The sequence below is a fragment of the Sphaeramia orbicularis genome, chromosome 9 (assembly GCF_902148855.1).
Source record: "Sphaeramia orbicularis chromosome 9, fSphaOr1.1, whole genome shotgun sequence".
Classification (NCBI taxonomy): Eukaryota; Metazoa; Chordata; class Actinopteri; order Kurtiformes; family Apogonidae; genus Sphaeramia; species Sphaeramia orbicularis.
Window position 1 is genome coordinate 55,806,089 of NC_043965.1, and position 20,219 is coordinate 55,826,307.

Here is a 20,219-nt window from a genome sequence, read left to right on the forward strand (position 1 = left end):
ATGCCTCCCCCCAAAAAACACCTCCACCCACAACCCCCCCACACACACATACACAAAGCCCTCTGCCCATGAACACCTCCAGCTGTGAACACCTCCACTTGCGAATGCCTCCACCCATTGACACCTCCACCCGCAAACATCTCCACCCATGGACACCTCCACTCATGAACACCTCCACCTGTGGACACCTCCACCCATGAACGCCTCCACCTGTGTACACCTCCACCCTTAAACAACTCCACCCATGAACACCTCCACCTGTGGACACCTCCACCCGCGAATTCCTCCACCCTTGAACACCTCCACCCATGAACCCCCCACCTGCGAACCCCCCCACCCATGAACACCTGCACCTACGCACACACAGTTGGCTGTCCTGAATATGAACAGTGGGTGCCACTGGCCTTCACACAGGAAACAGAGGACAAAGTCCACTGAACTACTGTAGACACATGGCAGCTCTGCTCCATCTGTCTGTATCAATAAGAAGATCACATAAACACAAACATACCTATTTTCTGGTGATTAAACCCTAATAACAACATCAGTATGAATATTTGTTCTACCCTGAACCTGTCAGTCTTGTTCTGCCTTGGAGCCAAACCTGTTTAGTTGGTCTTCAGGACACTGCGGTTCCAGATGCCACTGTTTAGGTGGTGTTTGTGTGTGTGTAGCAGTAGCACCTGTGCGTTGGCCTTGGGCACACAGCAGTAGGAGATGCCCACAGGGACCAGGCAGACATCAGGGACAGATCGCTCTTTGATGAGCTGTGTGATGTGATCCAGCCACAGACCGCCACGGCCAGACTCCGCTGACACACCAACACTCAGGGCCTGGCCCTCATGGAGCAGCTCACGTACCAGCTGAGGACGAGCAAACACACACACACAGGGGACAAAAGGTCTAAAAGCAGCAGGAGGAAGCAAGTCATTACATTTAAAACACAGGACCAACGTCACTGTAGGTCAGCATCGTGTTCTATCAAGAACCAAGAACATGTTGAATGTGTGAGGGTGTCAGGTTCTGTGTGTTCCAGTCCTGTGGTCTGGACGCAGGGGATCACTCTGCCAACAGACGTGGGTGGTACTTTCACTGGAGGAGAACTCAACTCATTAAATGAAAGTCCATTTACGACTTCCTATCAGTGATCAATAGTAACCATATTGATATCTGTAACCATTTACATGCTATAAACCAGGGCTGTCAAAGTCATTTTAGTTCAGTTCCACATTCAGCTGAATCTGATCTGCAGTGGGCCCAACCAGTCAAATAATAACAGAATAATATTGAAATATCAACTCCAAACTTTTCTCTATGTTTTACAGTAAAAAAAGTACAATTACTTTCTGAAAATGTTTACATCTACAAAGTATTTTCTCAAACAATGTGAATAACATGAACTGAAAAAAATCATTTCCATGTGTACATTATAATTTACAGATCACAGTGGATCTACAGATACACAAAAGGTTTAGTCACAGGTGGAATAGTATTAAAACTGCACTTCTCTGAAGATATTTCAGGTTGTTCATATTTGAGTTTTTGTGAAATTATACTTTGTTTTAGTCTAAATACATGAAAACATTCACATTTACAAAGAGAAAAATTGGAGTTGTGTTTATAGACTATTATGAGATTGAATTAGTCTGAATGTGGAACCTGAACTAAAATGATTAATATCTTAGTGTAATTTTTGCATTTCACAAATTCATCCCCAGGGCCAGACTGGACCCTTTGGCGGGCCGGATTTGGCCCCCGGGACGCATGTTTGACACCTGTGCTATAAACCTTCAAAATATGGACCATTAGACGGAAAGGACCATTCATTCAGTCATTCATTCATTTTCTGAACCCGCTTTATCCTCACTAGGGTCACGGGGGTCTCTTGGAGCCTATCCCAGCTGCATAGGGGCGAAGGCGGGGTTCACCCTGGACATGTGACCAGTTCATCTCAGGGCTGAACATATAGAGACAAACAATCACTGTCACATTCACACCTATGGGCAATTTTAGATTAACCAATTAACCTATCAGTGCATGTGTTTGGATGGTGGGAGGAGCCGGAGTACCCGGAGAGAACCCACGCAGACACGGGGAGAACATGCAAACTCCACACAGAAAGGTCCCACCCCCCGTCGACTGGTGTTGGAATCGAACCCAGGACCTTCTTGCTGTGAGGCACCAGTGCTAACCACTGCACCACCGTGTCGTCGAAAGGACCATTATTAAGAAATTTGTCAAAAATTCAAAAATCTAAATTTCTTCAAAAGTGGACAAACTTTGTAGAAAAAAATACATATAAAAATTGAAATGAGTCCCACCAGTAGTTTTTCAGAGAAGATATTTGAAGAAATTTGAAGAAAGTCGAAGACGACAATGGACACAGCGCCTTCACAACTAGGGCTGTGTAATGGCAAGAATGTGGCAATATGATACAAATCACAACACTAGGATCACAATACAATATACTGTGATATATCATAATACGGTTAAGGGATCACTTCCTGGAAAAATTGAATTATACCAGAAATATGCACAAATACTGAACATATTTTTATTTGTTCAGAACACAATTTAATACTATATCACAAAACTTTCCTGTGTAAAAACTAACATTTTTTGCAGATAAATAAAAATAAAATTCCAAGCACAAAACACACACAAATAAAAGAAAAAATAAAATTATGTTTTACAGATATTACAGTTTCAGATCCTGCTCAAATATTCATATTCTATTAGTTGTGAATAGAATGTATAGTGTTCAGTCCCTGAATCATCCAACATCAGAACATTATTTTAATGCAAGGAACTGACATCTGCCTCTCAGACAGTACAAAGTGCTTTTAGGATGATGGAAATAACCATTATTGAATAAAACAGTGTGATCAGTTTAAAAAAAAAACTCTATGCATGACCTGCAGTATCACAGTACTACTTCTTATTATACAAACAACACAGTAAAACTCCCATGTGAATGTAGAAATAAAAGAGCAAATAAAAAATAAAAACAAAAACATGAACCTCTGCCATATCTGCATTTGAATAAATACCTAAAAATATCGATGCAGTTCTTGTTAATATCGATACAGTATCGTGAAATGAAATATCGCGATATATTGCAGAAGCGATATTTTCTTACAGCCCTATTCACAACAGCTCATAGCCTATCAGCCGGTGAGATAAATGTTCAGTAAAATATCCATAAACAACAGAGCAAAGCAGACGTTGGAGGGCAAACAAAAGATGAAAGAAAACAGAGATGGGATGAGCAGTCCAAACACACAGAGCAGACAGGACCAAGCAAAGGGACTTCATGATGTTCACAGATACTTCCATGGCCCTGAGTACTGTTTTCCTCTGACAGACGAGGAAAATTCAATTACCACTGAACAGCAGCTAAGCAGGCCTACACTCAATAAACAATAAAGGTCTATTAACATTGAAATACAACCAATAAACAAGCCTGCCCTCTCACGCACAGCCAATATGCTCACTCACATAAATGGTCAATGAAAAACAGAAAATACACACTGCCACAGTCATAAACAACCTGCTCTAGTTGCACTGTGGCTCTCGTCTTTTAGATGAACGTCAAAATGAAATGTTTTATTCCAGCTCCATAGCACAATATTGATCTTAATAAAGCCAGTAACTCCTCTAAATGAAATACTTCTTCAGGCCAAGTGATCCAAAGGCCACAGCGCTACCAGGGCAGATACAGATAGGAGGGTATTCATGATGAACAGATTTTACGACAAAACAATCAAATAAACACATGAGCCCAGCAATGGTCGAAGATTACAGTCAATCATTTCCAGTAGGAAACACTGTTTACTTAGAAATTTTCTGGGATTTTCTAAAAATTAGGCCTTACCGGATTGAACTGATGAAAATGATTAACACAATGATGGAGTTTGAGATTACACATGATTTCTGCACAGTTTATCTTGTTAAATCTAACACCCACAGTCAACTCTAGAGACAAATACCTGATTAATATAATGATGGCAGCCTGGAAAAAAGACACAACAAGAAAATGGCTGAGCCAAGAACCCCCAACAAAGAAGGAATGGATTGGAATTATTGAAGAAATATACAATATGGAAAACTAACTTTCTCCTTGAACCATAATTTGGACAAATTTACTCATTCTTGGCTAAAATGGACATCTATCCCAGAAGATGTGACGCTCCAATAGGACAACACCTGGTTTTACTCATGAGAAATACACATATATGTCAACATGTGTGTGTTTTACTATCAACATGTGTAAATATGCACTCCAGGAAAATGTGCACAAATGTTTTTGAAAATGGTGGATGTAACTGTGTCAGCAGGTTTACAGAACATGATCTGATGCAACATGAGAATATATGTGACTGATCTGACATGGACTGAAACAGGACCACACCCAAACAAACTCAACCCTGTGATCAGGATGGGAGAACACTGGGACTCATTGACCCACATGTTTATCATTGTATTTTAAGTTTTGATACTGCCCTGTCTGTGCTTGTTGACGTCTTTTGTTTCATATGTCTTTACTTTTTGTTTTACTGTTTGTTATAAAACGTAAAATCTGTTAAAAATAAAGTATACAAAAAAAGAAAGTATGCCCACAGTAACACACTATAACTTTAGCTGTATTTACATTTCTTTTTTTAATGACTTGAACTTTATGAACTTTTTCTTTAATAAACAAAAAATAGGCCATACAAGATCTACATTTCCACACCTTCAGCCAGTTATCAATGCAAGTACACTGAAGACATGTGGACAATCTCAAACAAGACAAAACATAAAATAACAAAGACGATGCCAACAATGCACATATGCATGGTTACAGCAGACATTACTTATCACTAAGTCCAGTTCAAATTCTTGAGCTGGAAGCATCATTGACCTGAAATTGTATTTACACTTCTAACTTTTAATCAACCTATAAATGAGGATTTGGAAACGCTGGTGATCCTGTTTTATTCCGAAGGTTTGGGATTGTTCTGTAATGTCACCTGACAAAAACACAGACTTTTGGAAATGGTAACATAGATTCCTCTGGTTTCATTGTACTCCACATGACATTTTCTAGAAGATGTCATCTTTAATTTAGCATAAATTCATCATGAATTACAGGGAGTTTCTCTGTTAGCAGCTGTTGTGAAGTCACATTATACATTTTATATACCACTTCATACATTTACAAATGGATTTTCAAGCAATCTGTGATGACTCCCATGTCCCTGGTCATGTGATGTGTATTTTAGATATGTTTCAACATTCAGACTAGGGCTGAACGATATGGACAAAATTTCATATCTTGATATCCATGCCAGATATCTCAGTATCAATACGATACGATATGACTACGGGTTCGGCGAAAACCAAGCATTTTTCAGAAAAATACAAACATCATAATACAAAAGAATGTGGAAAGTGCAGTTTTATTTATAAGAGCTCACTGCCAGTCATCAACATTAACATAATGTACGAATAAATAAATTACAAATCAAACATTTTACTGCAGAAAATGTTTTTTTACTGCAGAATTCTATATCGTTTACATTGTTGCTTTTTCGATATTAATATCTTGAATGTTCATATCTAGACATAGATACGATAACGATATATCTTTCAGCCCTAATTCAGACATTATTTCAGAAGCTTTGGAAAAATGTGGACAGAAATTATTACATTTTAAAATCGTAGTGGTTACTGACACAGTACTGTGAGACGAAATATTGGTTTGTCTATTACCACAGAGCCAATCGGCACCTGCGTTAGATCATGTGTAAACTAGCAACTTGTCACATCCTGAAATGTACCAAGGCAATCAGATAGCAAATAGGTCAGAACTAAAGACAGCGGATATTTAGGTAAATAGGTAAAGCCTCACAGAAAACTCCAGTTTGATTCCTGGTCAAAGCAGCATTTTTCTCCCTGCATATTTTCAAATGGGGGGGGTAGGGTGCCAAGGGCGCTGGTAGGTAAATGTAACATTAATATAAATCAGCCACTGGGACAAAATTCAGAGTGCAGAATTCAGACCACAGCACTGACACAGAACTGACACAGAACTGACAAGTAACACAACATACTGCTCCATCTAACATGGAGCTCCACCCACCTTCTAACATGGAGCTCCACCCACCTTCTCCAGCCTCACTGACTGCACAGAGCAAAGAACACCATAAAACAACAACATACAGAGCATTTACAACAATAATACATATTGTATACTATATACTATCACTAATTAGTGGTTTCTTCATTCAGTTGCCACACTACTGTGGTGGAAAAATCCACAAAAGAATGAACTGAAGTATACTCCATATATGACCACAGTACTGTGGCAACAAGAGGAGAATGAGTTCATGGAACAGTGTCCATGATTGGCTCTAGTTCAAATGATAACATCTGATTGACTCTGTGGAAATAGACACACCAATATTTTGTGCTACAGTACTGTGGCAGTAGACATTGCCTTTTAAAACACCATTTTAAAGTAGTCACAGTTACACTAACATCCAACTAGTTCATCTTTGAGTACAGACAACCATGACATTCCCTAAAGAATTTTATCATGGTCACAATAGAGAATTTAACCTCTGACCTTTTTAATGTAAAAGATCATCAAATAATTGTATAGCATAATACCTTTGTGTGAAATGTTTTCATACTGGGAAATGATTTACTGTGTTATGGCACAAAACCTATTCTGAGAGGTTACAGTGGCTTTGCCCTTTTACCATGAAATTCTCTCTCACCATCTGTGTGGACATATTATTAGAACTGAACTGTAGAATCCAACAAGACAAATACGGTTAAACAGAAACTTATTGGCTCATAACCCTTAACTGTTCTTGTCCCCTGTGTTACTTGTGTGGCTCATTGTCCATGTGGACTAGGGCTGGGGGGGGGGGGGTGTTGAATATCGCAGCCCTACTCCCGTCTGCGACCTGTTGCTTGGGCCAGTGTGCGCTCTGACTACACACTGTGATGACACCATAGGTTTGAAAATCTTTTTGGGGGGGATGTTTATAACATTTAACAAACATAAAACCTCTGTGTTATAAGCACTGATAATAAACCGAGTACAGTAGGGCAAAAAAGTATTCAGTCAGCCACTGATTTTGCAAGTTCTCCTACTTAGAAAGATGACAAAGGTCTGTAATTTTCATCAGAGGTACACTTCAACTATGAGAGACAAAATGAGAAAAAAAATCCAGGAATTCACATTGTAGGATTTTTAAAGAATTTATTTGTAAATTATGGTGAAAAATAAGTATTTGGTCAATACCAAAAGTTCAACTCAATACTTTGTAACAGAACCTTTGTTGTCAGTGCCAGAGGTCAGAGGTCACAGGTTTCCTGTCAGTCTTCAGCAGGTTTGCTCACACTGGAGCTGGTATTTGGTCCATTCCTTCTGCAGATCTCCTCTAGAGCACTGATGTTTTGGGGCTGTCGCTGGGACACACCCACGTTCAACTCCCTCCACAGATGTTCTATGGGGTTGAGCTGTGCAGACTGGCTAGGCCTCTGCAGGACCTGGAAATCCTTTTTACAGAGCCACTCCTTCGTTGGCCCAGCGGTGTGTTTGGGATCATTGTCATGGAAGACCCAGCCACGTTCCATCTGCAATGATCTGACTGATGGAAGGAGGTTTGGGTTCAGATCTCACCACACATGGCCCCGTTCATTCTGCCCTGAACACGGGTCAGTGGTCCTGTCCCCTTTGAGGAAAAACAGCCCCAAAGCTGGAGGTTTGCACCCCCATGCTTCACAGTAGGTCTGGTGTTCTGGGATGAACCTCAGCATTCTTCTGCCTCCAAGCACAAGTTGTGTTTTTACCAAACAGTTCTATTTTGGTTTCTTCTGACCACATGATCTTCTCCCAGTCCTCTGGTGGATCATCCATCTGCTCTGTGTCAAACTTCAGACGGACAGGCCTAGACATGGACTGGCTAAAGCAGGGGGACACGCCTGGCCCTGCAGGAGTCGGAGTCCCTCTGGGCCTAGTGTGGTACTGATGGTAGCCTTTGTTACTTTGGTCCCAGCTCTCTGCAGGTCATTCATCAGGTCCCTCTATGTAGTTCTGGGATTTTTGCTCACCGTTCTCATGATCATTTTGACCCCATGGGATGAGATCTTGCGTGGGGCCCCAGATTGAGGCAGATTACCAATGGTCTTGTATGTCTTCCATTTCCTTACAGTTGCTCCCACAGTTGATTTCTTCACACCAACCTGCTTGTCTATTGTAGATGGACTCTTCCCAGCCTGGTGCAGGTCTACAGTTTTCTTCCTGGTGTCCTTGGACAGCTCTGTGGTCTTGGCCATGGTTGAGTTTGGAGTCTGACTGTTTGAGGCTGTGGACAGGTGTGTGTTCTACAGAACCAGTTTAAACAGGTGTGTGTTCTACAGAACCAGTTCAAACAGGTGTGTGTTCTACAGAACCAGTTCAAACAGGTGTGTGTTCTACAGAACCAGTTCAAACAGGTGTGTGTTCTACAGAACCAGTTCAAACAGGTGTGTGTTCTACAGAACCAATTCAGACAGGTGTGTGTTCTACAGAACCAGTTCAAACAGGTGTGTGTTCTACAGAACCAGTTCAAACAGGTGTGTGTTCTACAGAACCAGTTCAAACTAGAAGCACTCGGAGAGCGCAGACCTCCGCCAAGGCTGATCAGTGCCCCCCCCCCCCCCCCCCCCCCCCCCCCCCCCCCGTGGCCCCCCCCCCGATCACCACCAAAATTTAATCATTTCTTCCTTATCCCATTTCCAACAAACCCTGAAAATTTCATCAAAATCTGTCCATAACTTTTTGAGTTATGTTACACACTAACAGACAGACAAACAGACAGACAAACAAATCCTGGCAAAAACATAACCTCCTTGGCGGAGGTAACAAGTGTGTGTTCTACAGAGAACCAGTTCAAACAGGTGTGTGTTCTACAGAACCAGTTCAAACAGGTGTGTGTTCTACAGAACCAGTTCAAACAGGTGTGTGTTCTACAGAACCAGTTCAAACAGGTGTGTGTTCTACAGAACCAGTTTAAACAGGTGTGTGTTCTACAGAACCAGTTTAAACAGGTGTGTGTTCTACAGAGAACCAGTTCAAACAGGTGTGTGTCCTACAGAACCAGTTTAAACAGGTGTGTGTTCTACAGAACCAGTTCAAACAGGTGTGTGTTCTACAGAACCAGTTCAAACAGGTGTGTGTTCTACAGAACCAGTTCAAACAGGTGTGTGTCCTACAGAACCAGTTTAAACAGGTGTGTGTCCTACAGAACCAGTTTAAACAGGTGTGTGTTCTACAGAGAACCAGTTCAAACAGGTGTGTGTCCTACAGAACCAGTTCAAACAGGTGTGTGTCCTACAGAACCAGTTCAAACAGGTGTGTGTCCTACAGAACCAGTTCAGACAGGTGTGTGTTCTACAGAACCAGTTTAAACAGGTGTGTGTTCTACAGAACCAGTTCAAACAGGTGTGTGTCCTACAGAACCAGTTCAAACAGGTGTGTGTTCTACAGAGAACCAGTTCAAACAGGTGTGTGTCCTACAGAACCAGTTCAAACAGGTGTGTGTTCTACAGAACCAGTTCAAACAGGTGTGTGTCCTACAGAACCAGTTCAAACAGGTGTGTGTTCTACAGAACCAGTTCAAACAGGTGTGTGTCCTACAGAACCAGTTCAAACAGGTGTGTGTCCTACAGAACCAGTTCAAACAGGTGTGTGTTCTACAGAACCAGTTCAAACAGGTGTGTGTTCTACAGAACCAGTTCAAACAGGTGTGTGTTCTACAGAACCAGTTCAAACAGGTGTGTGTTCTACAGAACCAGTTTAAACAGGTGTGTGTTCTACAGAGAACCAGTTCAAACAGGTGTGTGTTCTACAGAGAACCAGTTCAAACAGGTGTGTGTTCTACAGAACCAGTTTAAACAGGTGTGTGTTCTACAGAACCAGTTTAAACAGGTGTGTGTTCTACAGAGAACCAGTTCAAACAGGTGTGTGTTCTACAGAACCAGTTTAAACAGGTGTGTGTTCTACAGAACCAGTTTAAACAGGTGTGTGTTCTACAGAACCAGTTTAAACAGGTGTGTGTTCTACAGAGAACCAGTTCAAACAGGTGTGTGTTCTACAGAACCAGTTCAAACAGGTGTGTGTTCTACAGAACCAGTTCAAACAGGTGTGTGTCCTACAGAACCAGTTCAAACAGGTGTGTGTTCTACAGAGAACCAGTTCAAACAGGTGTGTGTCCTACAGAACCAGTTTAAACAGGTGTGTGTTCTACAGAACCAGTTCAAACAGGTGTGTGTTCTACAGAACCAGTTCAGACAGGTGTGTGTCCTACAGAACCAGTTTAAACAGGTGTGTGTTCTACAGAACCAGTTTAAACAGGTGTGTGTCCTACAGAACCAGTTCAAACAGGTGCCATTAATACAAGGAACCAGTGGAGGACAGAAGAGCTTCTGAAAGAAGAAGTAACAGGTCTGGGACAGACACAAATCTGGAAGGTTTGTGGGTGACCAAATACTTATTTTCCACCATAATTTACAAATAAATTCTTTAAAAATCCTATAATGTGATTTCCTGGATTTTTGTTCTCATTTTGTCTCATAGTTGAAGTGTACCTCTGATGAAAATTACAGACCTCTCTCATCTTTCTAAGTGGGAGAACTTGCAAAATCAGTGGCTGACTAAATACTTTTTTGCCCCACTGTATGTTCTAATCTTTTCAAAGTTGCTGATGTCCTGTCATCAGGTTTACATCTTTATCTCGTCATTGTGTTCTGTGGGTAAATGCTTTTCCATTGCAGTACCAGTCGTGGCCACTGGGGGAACTGCTGAATGTTCTGAGATGTGATAGGTCATAGTTCATCCTTTCCACCGCAGGAACTTCGGGGTAGTTTTACGTGATGGGGCCGTGGGCAGGACCGTGGGTGTGCGTCTCCACTGCAGGAACCGCCCCCACAGATCACATTACAGGACATTTATGGGGTCTAACCAAGTCCCTGCTGTGGGTTAGGTACTCCAAATAGTCCTAAAATTCTTGGGCGGAGCTCAAAGGTTTACTTGATGCTGATCGAGTAGACCCTGAGCAGGATCGGAAACAAACTGCATTTTAAAGCCCTGCAGAGGACGGGTAATAAAAAGTAGATTTCAGGAGTATGGACTGATTTTACCATTAAGAGAATAATGTAGAATCAGTGAACCGACGCAGATGACTGGGCACTGCCTGCATTCTACAGCCAAATAGGACATGCAATAATTGCAATTAATTATGTCGGCGGTGGTCTGGTGGGTCCAATTCTGCAGCGGAGACATGGCAGCCGAGAGACGGGTGAGATGTTCCTGTAAATCCCCCTTTCATGCTCCTGCGGTGGAACACTCCTGCTGATACTAAATGATCATTTGTTTCAGATTTTATGATATTACTTCAAGGAAGTCATGAGATACTGCATTCAAGTCACGAGTTCAGAGTGACAGTGACCTTTGTCCTCTTATATTTTGTTCATTCACTTCCTCAAATATGTGCAGTTAAGGAAAAAACTGTGTTTTGGGAGTTCACATTGGCTTTGACCTTAGAACCACTAAAGATATACTTATTCATCCTTGAGTCCAAATGAATGTGAAAACTGAAGAAATGCTGTCAAGAGATTCTTCAGTGGACAAAAAAATCATAAACATAATTATGATGTTACGGAGGCGTGGAGACAAGCCAAGCAACTGTGAAAGATGCCAAGTGGAGAGAGGCACTAGTGCGTATTTTAGAAATATGTCACATATGATAAAATTGCCTCCAAAAAAATGGAAACAACTCACTTGCACCTCCAAACTGCCAAGTGTAAACAAAACTAAGCATCATTCTCTCTTGCACATTGCTTTGTCACTTCAGCAAACTCTTAGAAGCTGCAATCTCTGTAGTAGAACTCTTGCCTCTTGGTAATTTGGAGAGTGAATAGCGATGAGGCAGAGGAATGAGGGGAAGAGGGAAAAGACAGGTTGCATTCTGGCTGAGGAATTCACTGTGATAACACTTCACCACTGATGCAATAGAAAGTCTATAAGTGAAGAGGCACAAGCTGAACTGAATGCACATTCACGTAAACAACCAAATTGCAAGGGCAGGGATATTTTTTAGCTTACCCTCCAATTTTACACAATTATCAGCAGGGTTTTTTTCTGCAAAATGCATTAGCTGCATGTTTTTCATCCAGTACTTCATTCCAATCCACAGGTGAACTGATTGTTTCACATGTCTAAGCTAGTGAGGTACGTGTGGGGAGGTAACTGTCAGGAGAACATTTCCTGTCAAAAGATGTTAATATTACAAGTGGGCTGCAAAACAATTATTCTCACTATCAATGAATTACCTTGAGGACGGTATATCACACATTTGCGATGACTTGACAAATTCTATAAAATACCACTTAACAAGTAGTATTTCTGCTTGAAAACAAATTTAAATCATTAATAATTATGAAGGTAAACTGAAGTTGGAGACGACAAACTTAAAATGCAAAGTCCATCGCTGTGCTTCATCTCAGATACTTCCATGTCCACTGAGGACACTGTGGAGTTCATGTACTGTGGCTGAAGTTTTGGGCAGTGTTGTGTCAAATCGATCATTATTCACTAGGGCTGCACGATTTTGGCAAAAAAAAAAAATCCCGATTTTTTCCTCTAAAAACTCGATTTTCGATTTCGATTTTTGGGTATAACTAGAAAAAGCAACAGCAGTCAAGATGTCGTTTTCGTGAGCAGCCCACAATGCAAGCCACTGCTCTGACCTCAAAGCTGTGATGGGATCACGTGATGAACCTACAGTTTTGTTTTGTTTTTTCTCTTCATTAAATCTTTGAAATGAAGTAGAGTACACAAACAATGTATACAACAAGAAAATAACATAAGTTTGTCAGGGGGAATACACTATAAGAAAATGTCCAAATCAGAGCAAATACTGATAGTTGTTACAACCTTTTTGTTTCCACATTTATCAAACAGCTTTAAATAAATTTCAACATCTTACAAAACATAAATAATATTTGGTTTTGTGTTACAGAACTTACATTTGTGAATGAAAAATTTAGCAAGTAAGAGGACTAAATTAATTATTTAAAAAAAAAAAAAAAGTTTTTTTTTTTTCTTTCTTTTCTGGGTATCTGGCCCACAGCAGTGATACCAGTGTCAGTCAGTGACAGGCATCTGTCGTGCGTGTGTGCGTGGACAAGGTTAATATGAGTGATCCACATGTGGTTCTATTTAAACTGGGGGATCCGTGCGTGGAACAGACCGACCCAGGACACACTGGAGGGATTCTGTCCCTGGAGCTGGTGCATGTGTGTGGGCACAGGGCTGTGTGGGCTCCTCTGCTGAGGCCCCCGAGACCCGGACCCGGTTCGGAAGAAGACAGTACGGTACGGATCCGGGACAACGGAAGATGAGTGATCCGCAGCAGTTATATTTCAATTGCGGGATCCGTGCGTGAAGCCACGGCTTATATTGGTATAAGTACTGTACTTATATAAGTACTTATATAAGTACTTATATAAGTACTTATATTGGTATAAGTCACTCTGCAGACATCCTCCCCCATAAGCTCCTTGTCGGTGTCTTTGACACTATTGGACCATGGGTCATAAAGTTTTTTAACCTGTCGCTCACAACTGGTTTGTTTCCCAGCTCCTTCAAACAGGCCATCATAGAACCTAAACTAAAGAAAACCACACTGGACCCTACTGAACTCAAAAGCTACAGGCCCATTTCAAAGCTCCCCCTATTGGCCAAAATCCTTGAGAAAGCAGTGTCTAAACAACTGACAGCTTTTCTGGAGACACACCAGATCTATGACACTTTTCAGTCTGGGTTTAGACAACGCCACTCAACACAAACCGCACTATTAAAAGTGTCCAGTGACATCCTGATGGCGGCTGACTCCGGGAAATCCACGGTCTTGGTCCTGCTAGATCTCTCCTCGGCCTTTGACACAGTGGACCATACCATAATGATTGAGAGACTGAGGGACCTGGTAGGGATGTCAGGTCCTGTGCTAGACTGGTTCTCCTCTTACCTGACCGGCAGAAGCTTCACTGTGTCAATAAACAACTTCCAATCTGACTCAGCGGATCTACTGTGTGGTGTGCCCCAAGGCTCTGTCCTGGGACCAGTCCTATTCTTACTCTATGTCCTCCCACTTGGCCACATTATCCGACAGTACAGTGATGTCTCCTATCATCTATTCGCGGATGACATCCAGATATACTGCTCCTTTAACTCCTCTGAGCCCCACAAACTGAGTTCCTTAATCAACTGCTTGTCAGAGCTGAAGCAGTGGCTAAATGAGAACAGCCTCCAGCTGAACTCCAGTCAAACACAGACCCTCATCATTGCCCCAGACAGTGCAATCCCAGGGATCAAACATCACCTTGGAGACCTGAGTTCCTCGGTAAAGACAAAACTGAGGAATCTGGGTGTCATCTTTGACCAGGACATGTCTTTAGAATTCTACTCCAAACACCTAGTCAAAAACTGTTTCTTCCACCTACGCAACATCTCCAAACTCAGATCTATGGTGTCCACAAATGAGCTCGAGATGATCGTTCACGCTTTCGTATCTTCTCGCTTAGACTACTGCAACAGCCTGTTTACATGCTTAAACAAGAAGGAGCTGGCCCGTCTACAGTTTGTCCAGAACTCTGCTGCCAGGCTCCTGACCCGCACAAACAGGAGAACCCACATCACTCCCATCCTTAAATCTCTCCACTGGCTCCCTGTTCTATATCGTCTTCATTTCAAAATTCTTGTGCTAACTTTCCGGGCCCTACATGGCCAGGCCCCTGCATACATTGCTTCCCTGATCCAGCCCTACAGCTCGACTCGTAGCTTGAGGTCTTCAGGACAGCACCTGCTGATGGTTCCACGGACCTGTTTTAGCACACGCGGTGACAGGTCTTTTAAAGCTGTGGACCACGTCTATGGAATGACCTGCCTCTACACCTACGGTCCATGGACTCTGTAGAGAACTTTAAGAAACACCTCAAAACCCTCCTGTTCAAAAAGGCTTTTTAGTCTCCCACCAGACCCAGGACCACCACAGACTGATTACACTCTATGTATTCATCATAACGTACTCCATGTGTCATCCCCCCCCCCAGTCTCTCTATATCTCTATCGCTCTCTCTTTTCTCCTCCTTTACTCTCTCTCTCTCTCTTTAACCCCAACTGGTCAAGGCAGACGTCCATCCTTCAGGAGTCTGGGTCTGCTCCAGGTTTCTGCTGTTAAAGGGAAGTTTTTCCTTCCACTGTCACCAATCACAAGTGTTTGCCCCTGAAGGATTCTGTTGGGTCTCTGTAAACTTAATTTGATTCTGATTTGAATTGATAAAGCACTTTGTGACTCTGTCTGTGAAAAGTGCTCTATAAATAAAATTTACTTTACTTACTTTACTTAAGTACTGCGGGTTCATGAACAGATTTAACGTCCGGTCATTACACAGACTTCTGTGACAGACCGCTGTCACAGGAAGAGCCTACAGTAGCCCGCGGGCACGCGGAGGCGCGCGGCCCGGGGGCATGAGAGAGAAGAAATCGATTTTACGATTTCCCTTTTTTAAAAACTGTCCTAATTAAAAAATCCGATTTCGATTTAAAATCGATTAATCGTGCAGCCCTATTATTCACACACAAAAATGACAACTCCTGTTCTGTTGAATGGACAATAGCCACCAGGTGGAGCATTCTCACCAACATTTGACCCTGATTGTTGATGCAAAATAACTGCTAGTTTGTTGGTTCACTTGACAGTTCCAGGGTTTTTCCTGGGTTTTCAGTTAACGTGTTTCAACTGCTTAGAGGCTGTGTGTGTCCTAGCATTTTCACAAAGCCTGTGGGAGACTTGAAAACAGATAGAGAAAGAAAACTGTGTTTAAAAAAATAAAAAATAAAAAATAAAAACTTGCAAAACCATTTGGACCACTGTCTTTACCATATGCAAGTACAACATTTTGATATGGCTGCAGCAGATAAAAAATACACAACATCCAAAAGGCACAAAAGCAAAAGCAGCCATAATTGTGGTTGAGGGGCCACCTGTAATGTCTTGGATGCTCTGCTCAAGACTTGTAATAGTAATGACATGGTCACTAGGATGTAGCCGTACATGACGCATACATCAGGTACTCATATTACACTGCATATTGCCATAATTATTAGTCCAAACACATATGTCGCTAGTGCAAACCAGAGAATTTTCAAATCTTATCCAAACAATGATATTATTAAAGACAATGGACACTGCAGATTTAACCGATTTTCCTGATGATTTGTTCAAGACTAAAAACCTCAAACTCTGTGGTTACACTAAATGATTTCACAGTGGCAATTCCAGTGATTCTCGATACTCCCAGTTCTCATGGATGTCATGGTAACTCATATGATCAAATGTGATTTTACAGCAAAACAAACATAGCTGAGCTAGTTGTGTACAATATGTTACACAACAGATAGAAAAAAAAATAGTGCCAATGTCCCTGTATCTCAGTGTCATGTTCTATCAAGAACCAAATACCAAGTTGAATGTGTGAGGTTGTCAAGTTCTGCTGCTATGTCCTGTGGTCTGGATGCAGTTGATCAATCTCCCGATAAAAGTGGGTGGTACTTTCGCTGGAGGAGAACTCAATGAATTCAAAGTCCATATATGATTTCTATCAGTGATCAGTAGGAACTATATTGAAATCTGTAACCATTTGCATGTTATAAATCATCAAAATATGGACCGTTAGAAGGAGAGACAAACATTTAATACTTCAAAACTTGAAGATGTTTGAAATTGCAAAGAGGACTCATGTCCGATCGTCCAGTGAGGTTAAAACATGGAAGAAGTCAAGAGAGGAAAGACTTCAGTTAGCTTTCACATAATCTGTACTATGACATGAAAGTGAATTAGTAAATTAATTCTTCGTGTCAACAAGGCCACTTCAACATGCTGCTGAAGTTTCCCAGTCAGCTCATTGGCTATTGCAGAAAACACTACATGATTATTTAGATAGAAAATCTGTCCCAACCATTTCAGAGTCCTGAGAGCTTATTGCAGCCAAGTCAGACATGACATGTATGCCTGCAGAACCTCAGGTAGAGGTCAAAGTACAGGTATACCGTACTTTCCGGACTATTGGCTACACCTGACTATAAGTCGCACCCACCCCGTCGCCAACATCTCACCATCGATTCATTGATGCCAAGCTTATGTGCATCAGCTCTATTTCCGTCTTCGACAGCCAGATCGATCGTTAGCCCGGAAAACATAAATTAGCCGCATCGTTTTTAAGCTGCAGGTTCACAGCGTGTGGAAAAAAGTAGCGGCTTATAGACCGGAAATTTCGGTAAATGCTGTCAGTGACCCTTGTCTATTTCATAAACAATGCTATAATGCAATATTTGTAAAAAATGAAGCTGTGCTAATAGTTTGGAAGAAGAGGCCACCTTGGGAAGGACATTTTAAAATGAAAACCTCAAATTAGAAGGTGCCACATTGACCTGTATGTCCTTTTTTCCTGCATTTCTAGTGTCTGTACAGGTAGATCATAGTAGCAGTCACTCGTCATTTCAATCTCAAAGATCTTTCTTGGGTAGTCACTTCCTTCTAAGACCAGACCAGTCATTCATTTATTCATTCATTCATTCATGAATGGAATAATCTAACAAGAGCAGAAAAGGTCCCACCCTCAAACCAGTGGATCAGTAGCACATTGACACACATGATAATAGGATGTAAAAGAAAACTAAGAAATAGGGATGCACCAATACTGCTTTTTTCCAGACCGAGTACAGGTACAAGTACTTACATTTGAGTACTTGCCGATACCGAGTACTGATATGAGTCCTTAATGATTCCATTCCAGTTGTCGTTTCCTTTTGTAAATGTGCTTTATTGTCGTTGTCATTAGTCTGACTGGAACAAAGTGCTGCTACTGACATTTAATGTGTTGGAATGAGCATTCGTCAATTAATCCACCAGGGGGCGCTGCTCTTAATTAACCATACTGGACAAATATCACGAAGAAAAATGAAATTTTTTGAGACAAAGAGGAAAGTAAATAATAACAAACACGGTGATGACAGAGGAGGTAATACTAATGTGGATACTAATATTGATATCGATGGGGGTAGTTGTCCTAAATATGTCAGTAGTTTTTCACTAACTCACACAGTCGCTCTTTGAACAGATCCGTTACCTCCACTGTACTGCTCCGAATTCTCCGGCTGGGTACGCATCTGCAAGCACCCGGAAAACGGACAGAATTGTGTACGGAATGTAGGCAGAGGACGGACAGAACGCTCCATCCAAATCCGTCTGTGTCTTTAACGTAACTTTCAGTCACCATTATTTTTGTCACCATCGTTTATTTTGAAAAATGCTAACGTTACTTGCCTGCCACGTACCTGCTGTGCAACTGTGAATGTCACGCCGCCATAAAGTGCTATCAGTGTGTTTGTATCGAAGCACTTCTATGAGTATGAGTAGAAGTACACGCGCTCAGTATCGGACAGATACCCGATACTGGTATCACCATCGGTACATCCCTACTAAGAAATATTTGGCAATAATAAAGGTGAAGCAGCATTTGCCTGTTCTGCTATAACACAGGTGTCAAACATGCAGCCCGGGGGCCAAAACCAGCCCACCAAAGGGTCCAGTCTGGCCCCTGGGATGAATTTGTGAAATGCAGAAATTACACTGAAGATCTTAACAATCAAGGATGTTTGAATCATTTTAGGTCAATTCAATCTCCAGTGGGTCAGACCAGTAAAATACTATTAGAATAACCTATAAATAATGAAAACTACAAATTTTTTCTCTTTGTTGTAGTGTAAAAAAAAAAGTAAAATTACACAAAAATGTTTACATTTACAGACTAGCCTTTTGCAAAAAATGTGAATAACCTGAAATTTCTTAAGAGAAGTCTGTGGAATTGAACCAATATTCTGCCACTTACTAAATGTTTTGTGTATTTGTAAATCCACTGAGATCTGTAAGTTGTGATGCATATGTATAAATGATAAACTAAGGCGTAATATTGTTAACATTGCACTTATTTTTCTTAAGAATTTTCAGGTTCATATTTGTTCATGTTATGTTCAAGTGCGGTTTGTAGATGTAAACATTTTCATTATGGAAGTTGACTTTTTTCTCTCAAAAACAGAGAAAAAAACTTTGGAGTTGACATTATTTATAAATTCTTATCCTATTATTTATATTATTTTGCTGGTCCGGCCCATTTAATGTCATATTAGGCTGAATTTGGCCCCTGAACTAAAATGAGTTTGACAGCCCTGTGCTGTAACATGAAACAAACTTCATTTAAATATGCCCCAAAGGTACATACATACTTACTTGGGTATGTATGTCTTCAGTGGGGTTACTATATGTAAATGAAAGATCCTTCTTTGAGACTGAGAAACGGCTACTGTGTCAATCTAAACCTCCTCCTTCACCACTGTGCAATGTAAGGCCCTCATATTTTAGCAAACTCAAAAATATTGCCAGGTTGTTCCTGTCATTAGTTTCAGGCAGGACAGTGTGTCCCCTGCATAAAATGGTGCCCACTGCAAACTGCCACATCTCAATGATAACTTGTGAAAAGATGTCAGACTTACAGAGGAGGTGACAGCAGAGTAGAGGCCATCCGTCTCAGCATCCTGCTCCGTTTGTGCATGCGGAAGCAGCATCACACCTACTTTCTGCAGGACTGATCTGCAAGATACACCTCAGCATGTATAGTAGGTAACTTCATAAACTGCTCTAACTCATCCTGCCTTCACATGCCATGGAAATGATGGTAAATATACTTGTCACAAACTTGAAGATTGCACATGAACATCCCCTCATGTTATATTTTCCACTGGAGAACTAGGAAAAAATGTCGATATAGGAGTTGCTGAGATGAAAATAACCTTTGAACTTTTCAACATGGCAGAGAGCAATGAGGGATTCATCGCAAATGAAAAACAATGCTTTTATTAATGCTCTGCTGCTGTTAGCTGCTGATTTTGCACATTTATAGTATACACCATTTGGCTGTATTTCGGCTCAAATGTGCTTAGAGGTCTAATTTGTGTCTTTGTGCACAGTAAATCAATCTAAGTGAATTCTCAAAGGAACTTTGTGCTGGTAAATGACAGTTGTTCAAATGGACAGGATTTCAGTTCTGTTCAACATGTTGAT

At 41.2% G+C, this 20,219-nt stretch overlaps 1 protein-coding gene across 1 annotated transcript in view; it reads right to left on the reverse strand.

Moving 5' to 3' along the window:
• Positions 1-20,219, reverse strand: part of gpat2 (glycerol-3-phosphate acyltransferase 2, mitochondrial) — a 130,159-nt gene that overhangs the window by 77,112 nt on the left and 32,828 nt on the right. Inside the window, exons 8-9 of the mRNA XM_030143266.1 lie at positions 19,652-19,748; positions 684-863 (exon numbers count right to left, since the gene is read on the reverse strand). Coding sequence (XP_029999126.1) covers positions 684-863; positions 19,652-19,748 — 277 coding nt within the window. The remainder of the gene's footprint in view (positions 1-683; positions 864-19,651; positions 19,749-20,219) is intronic.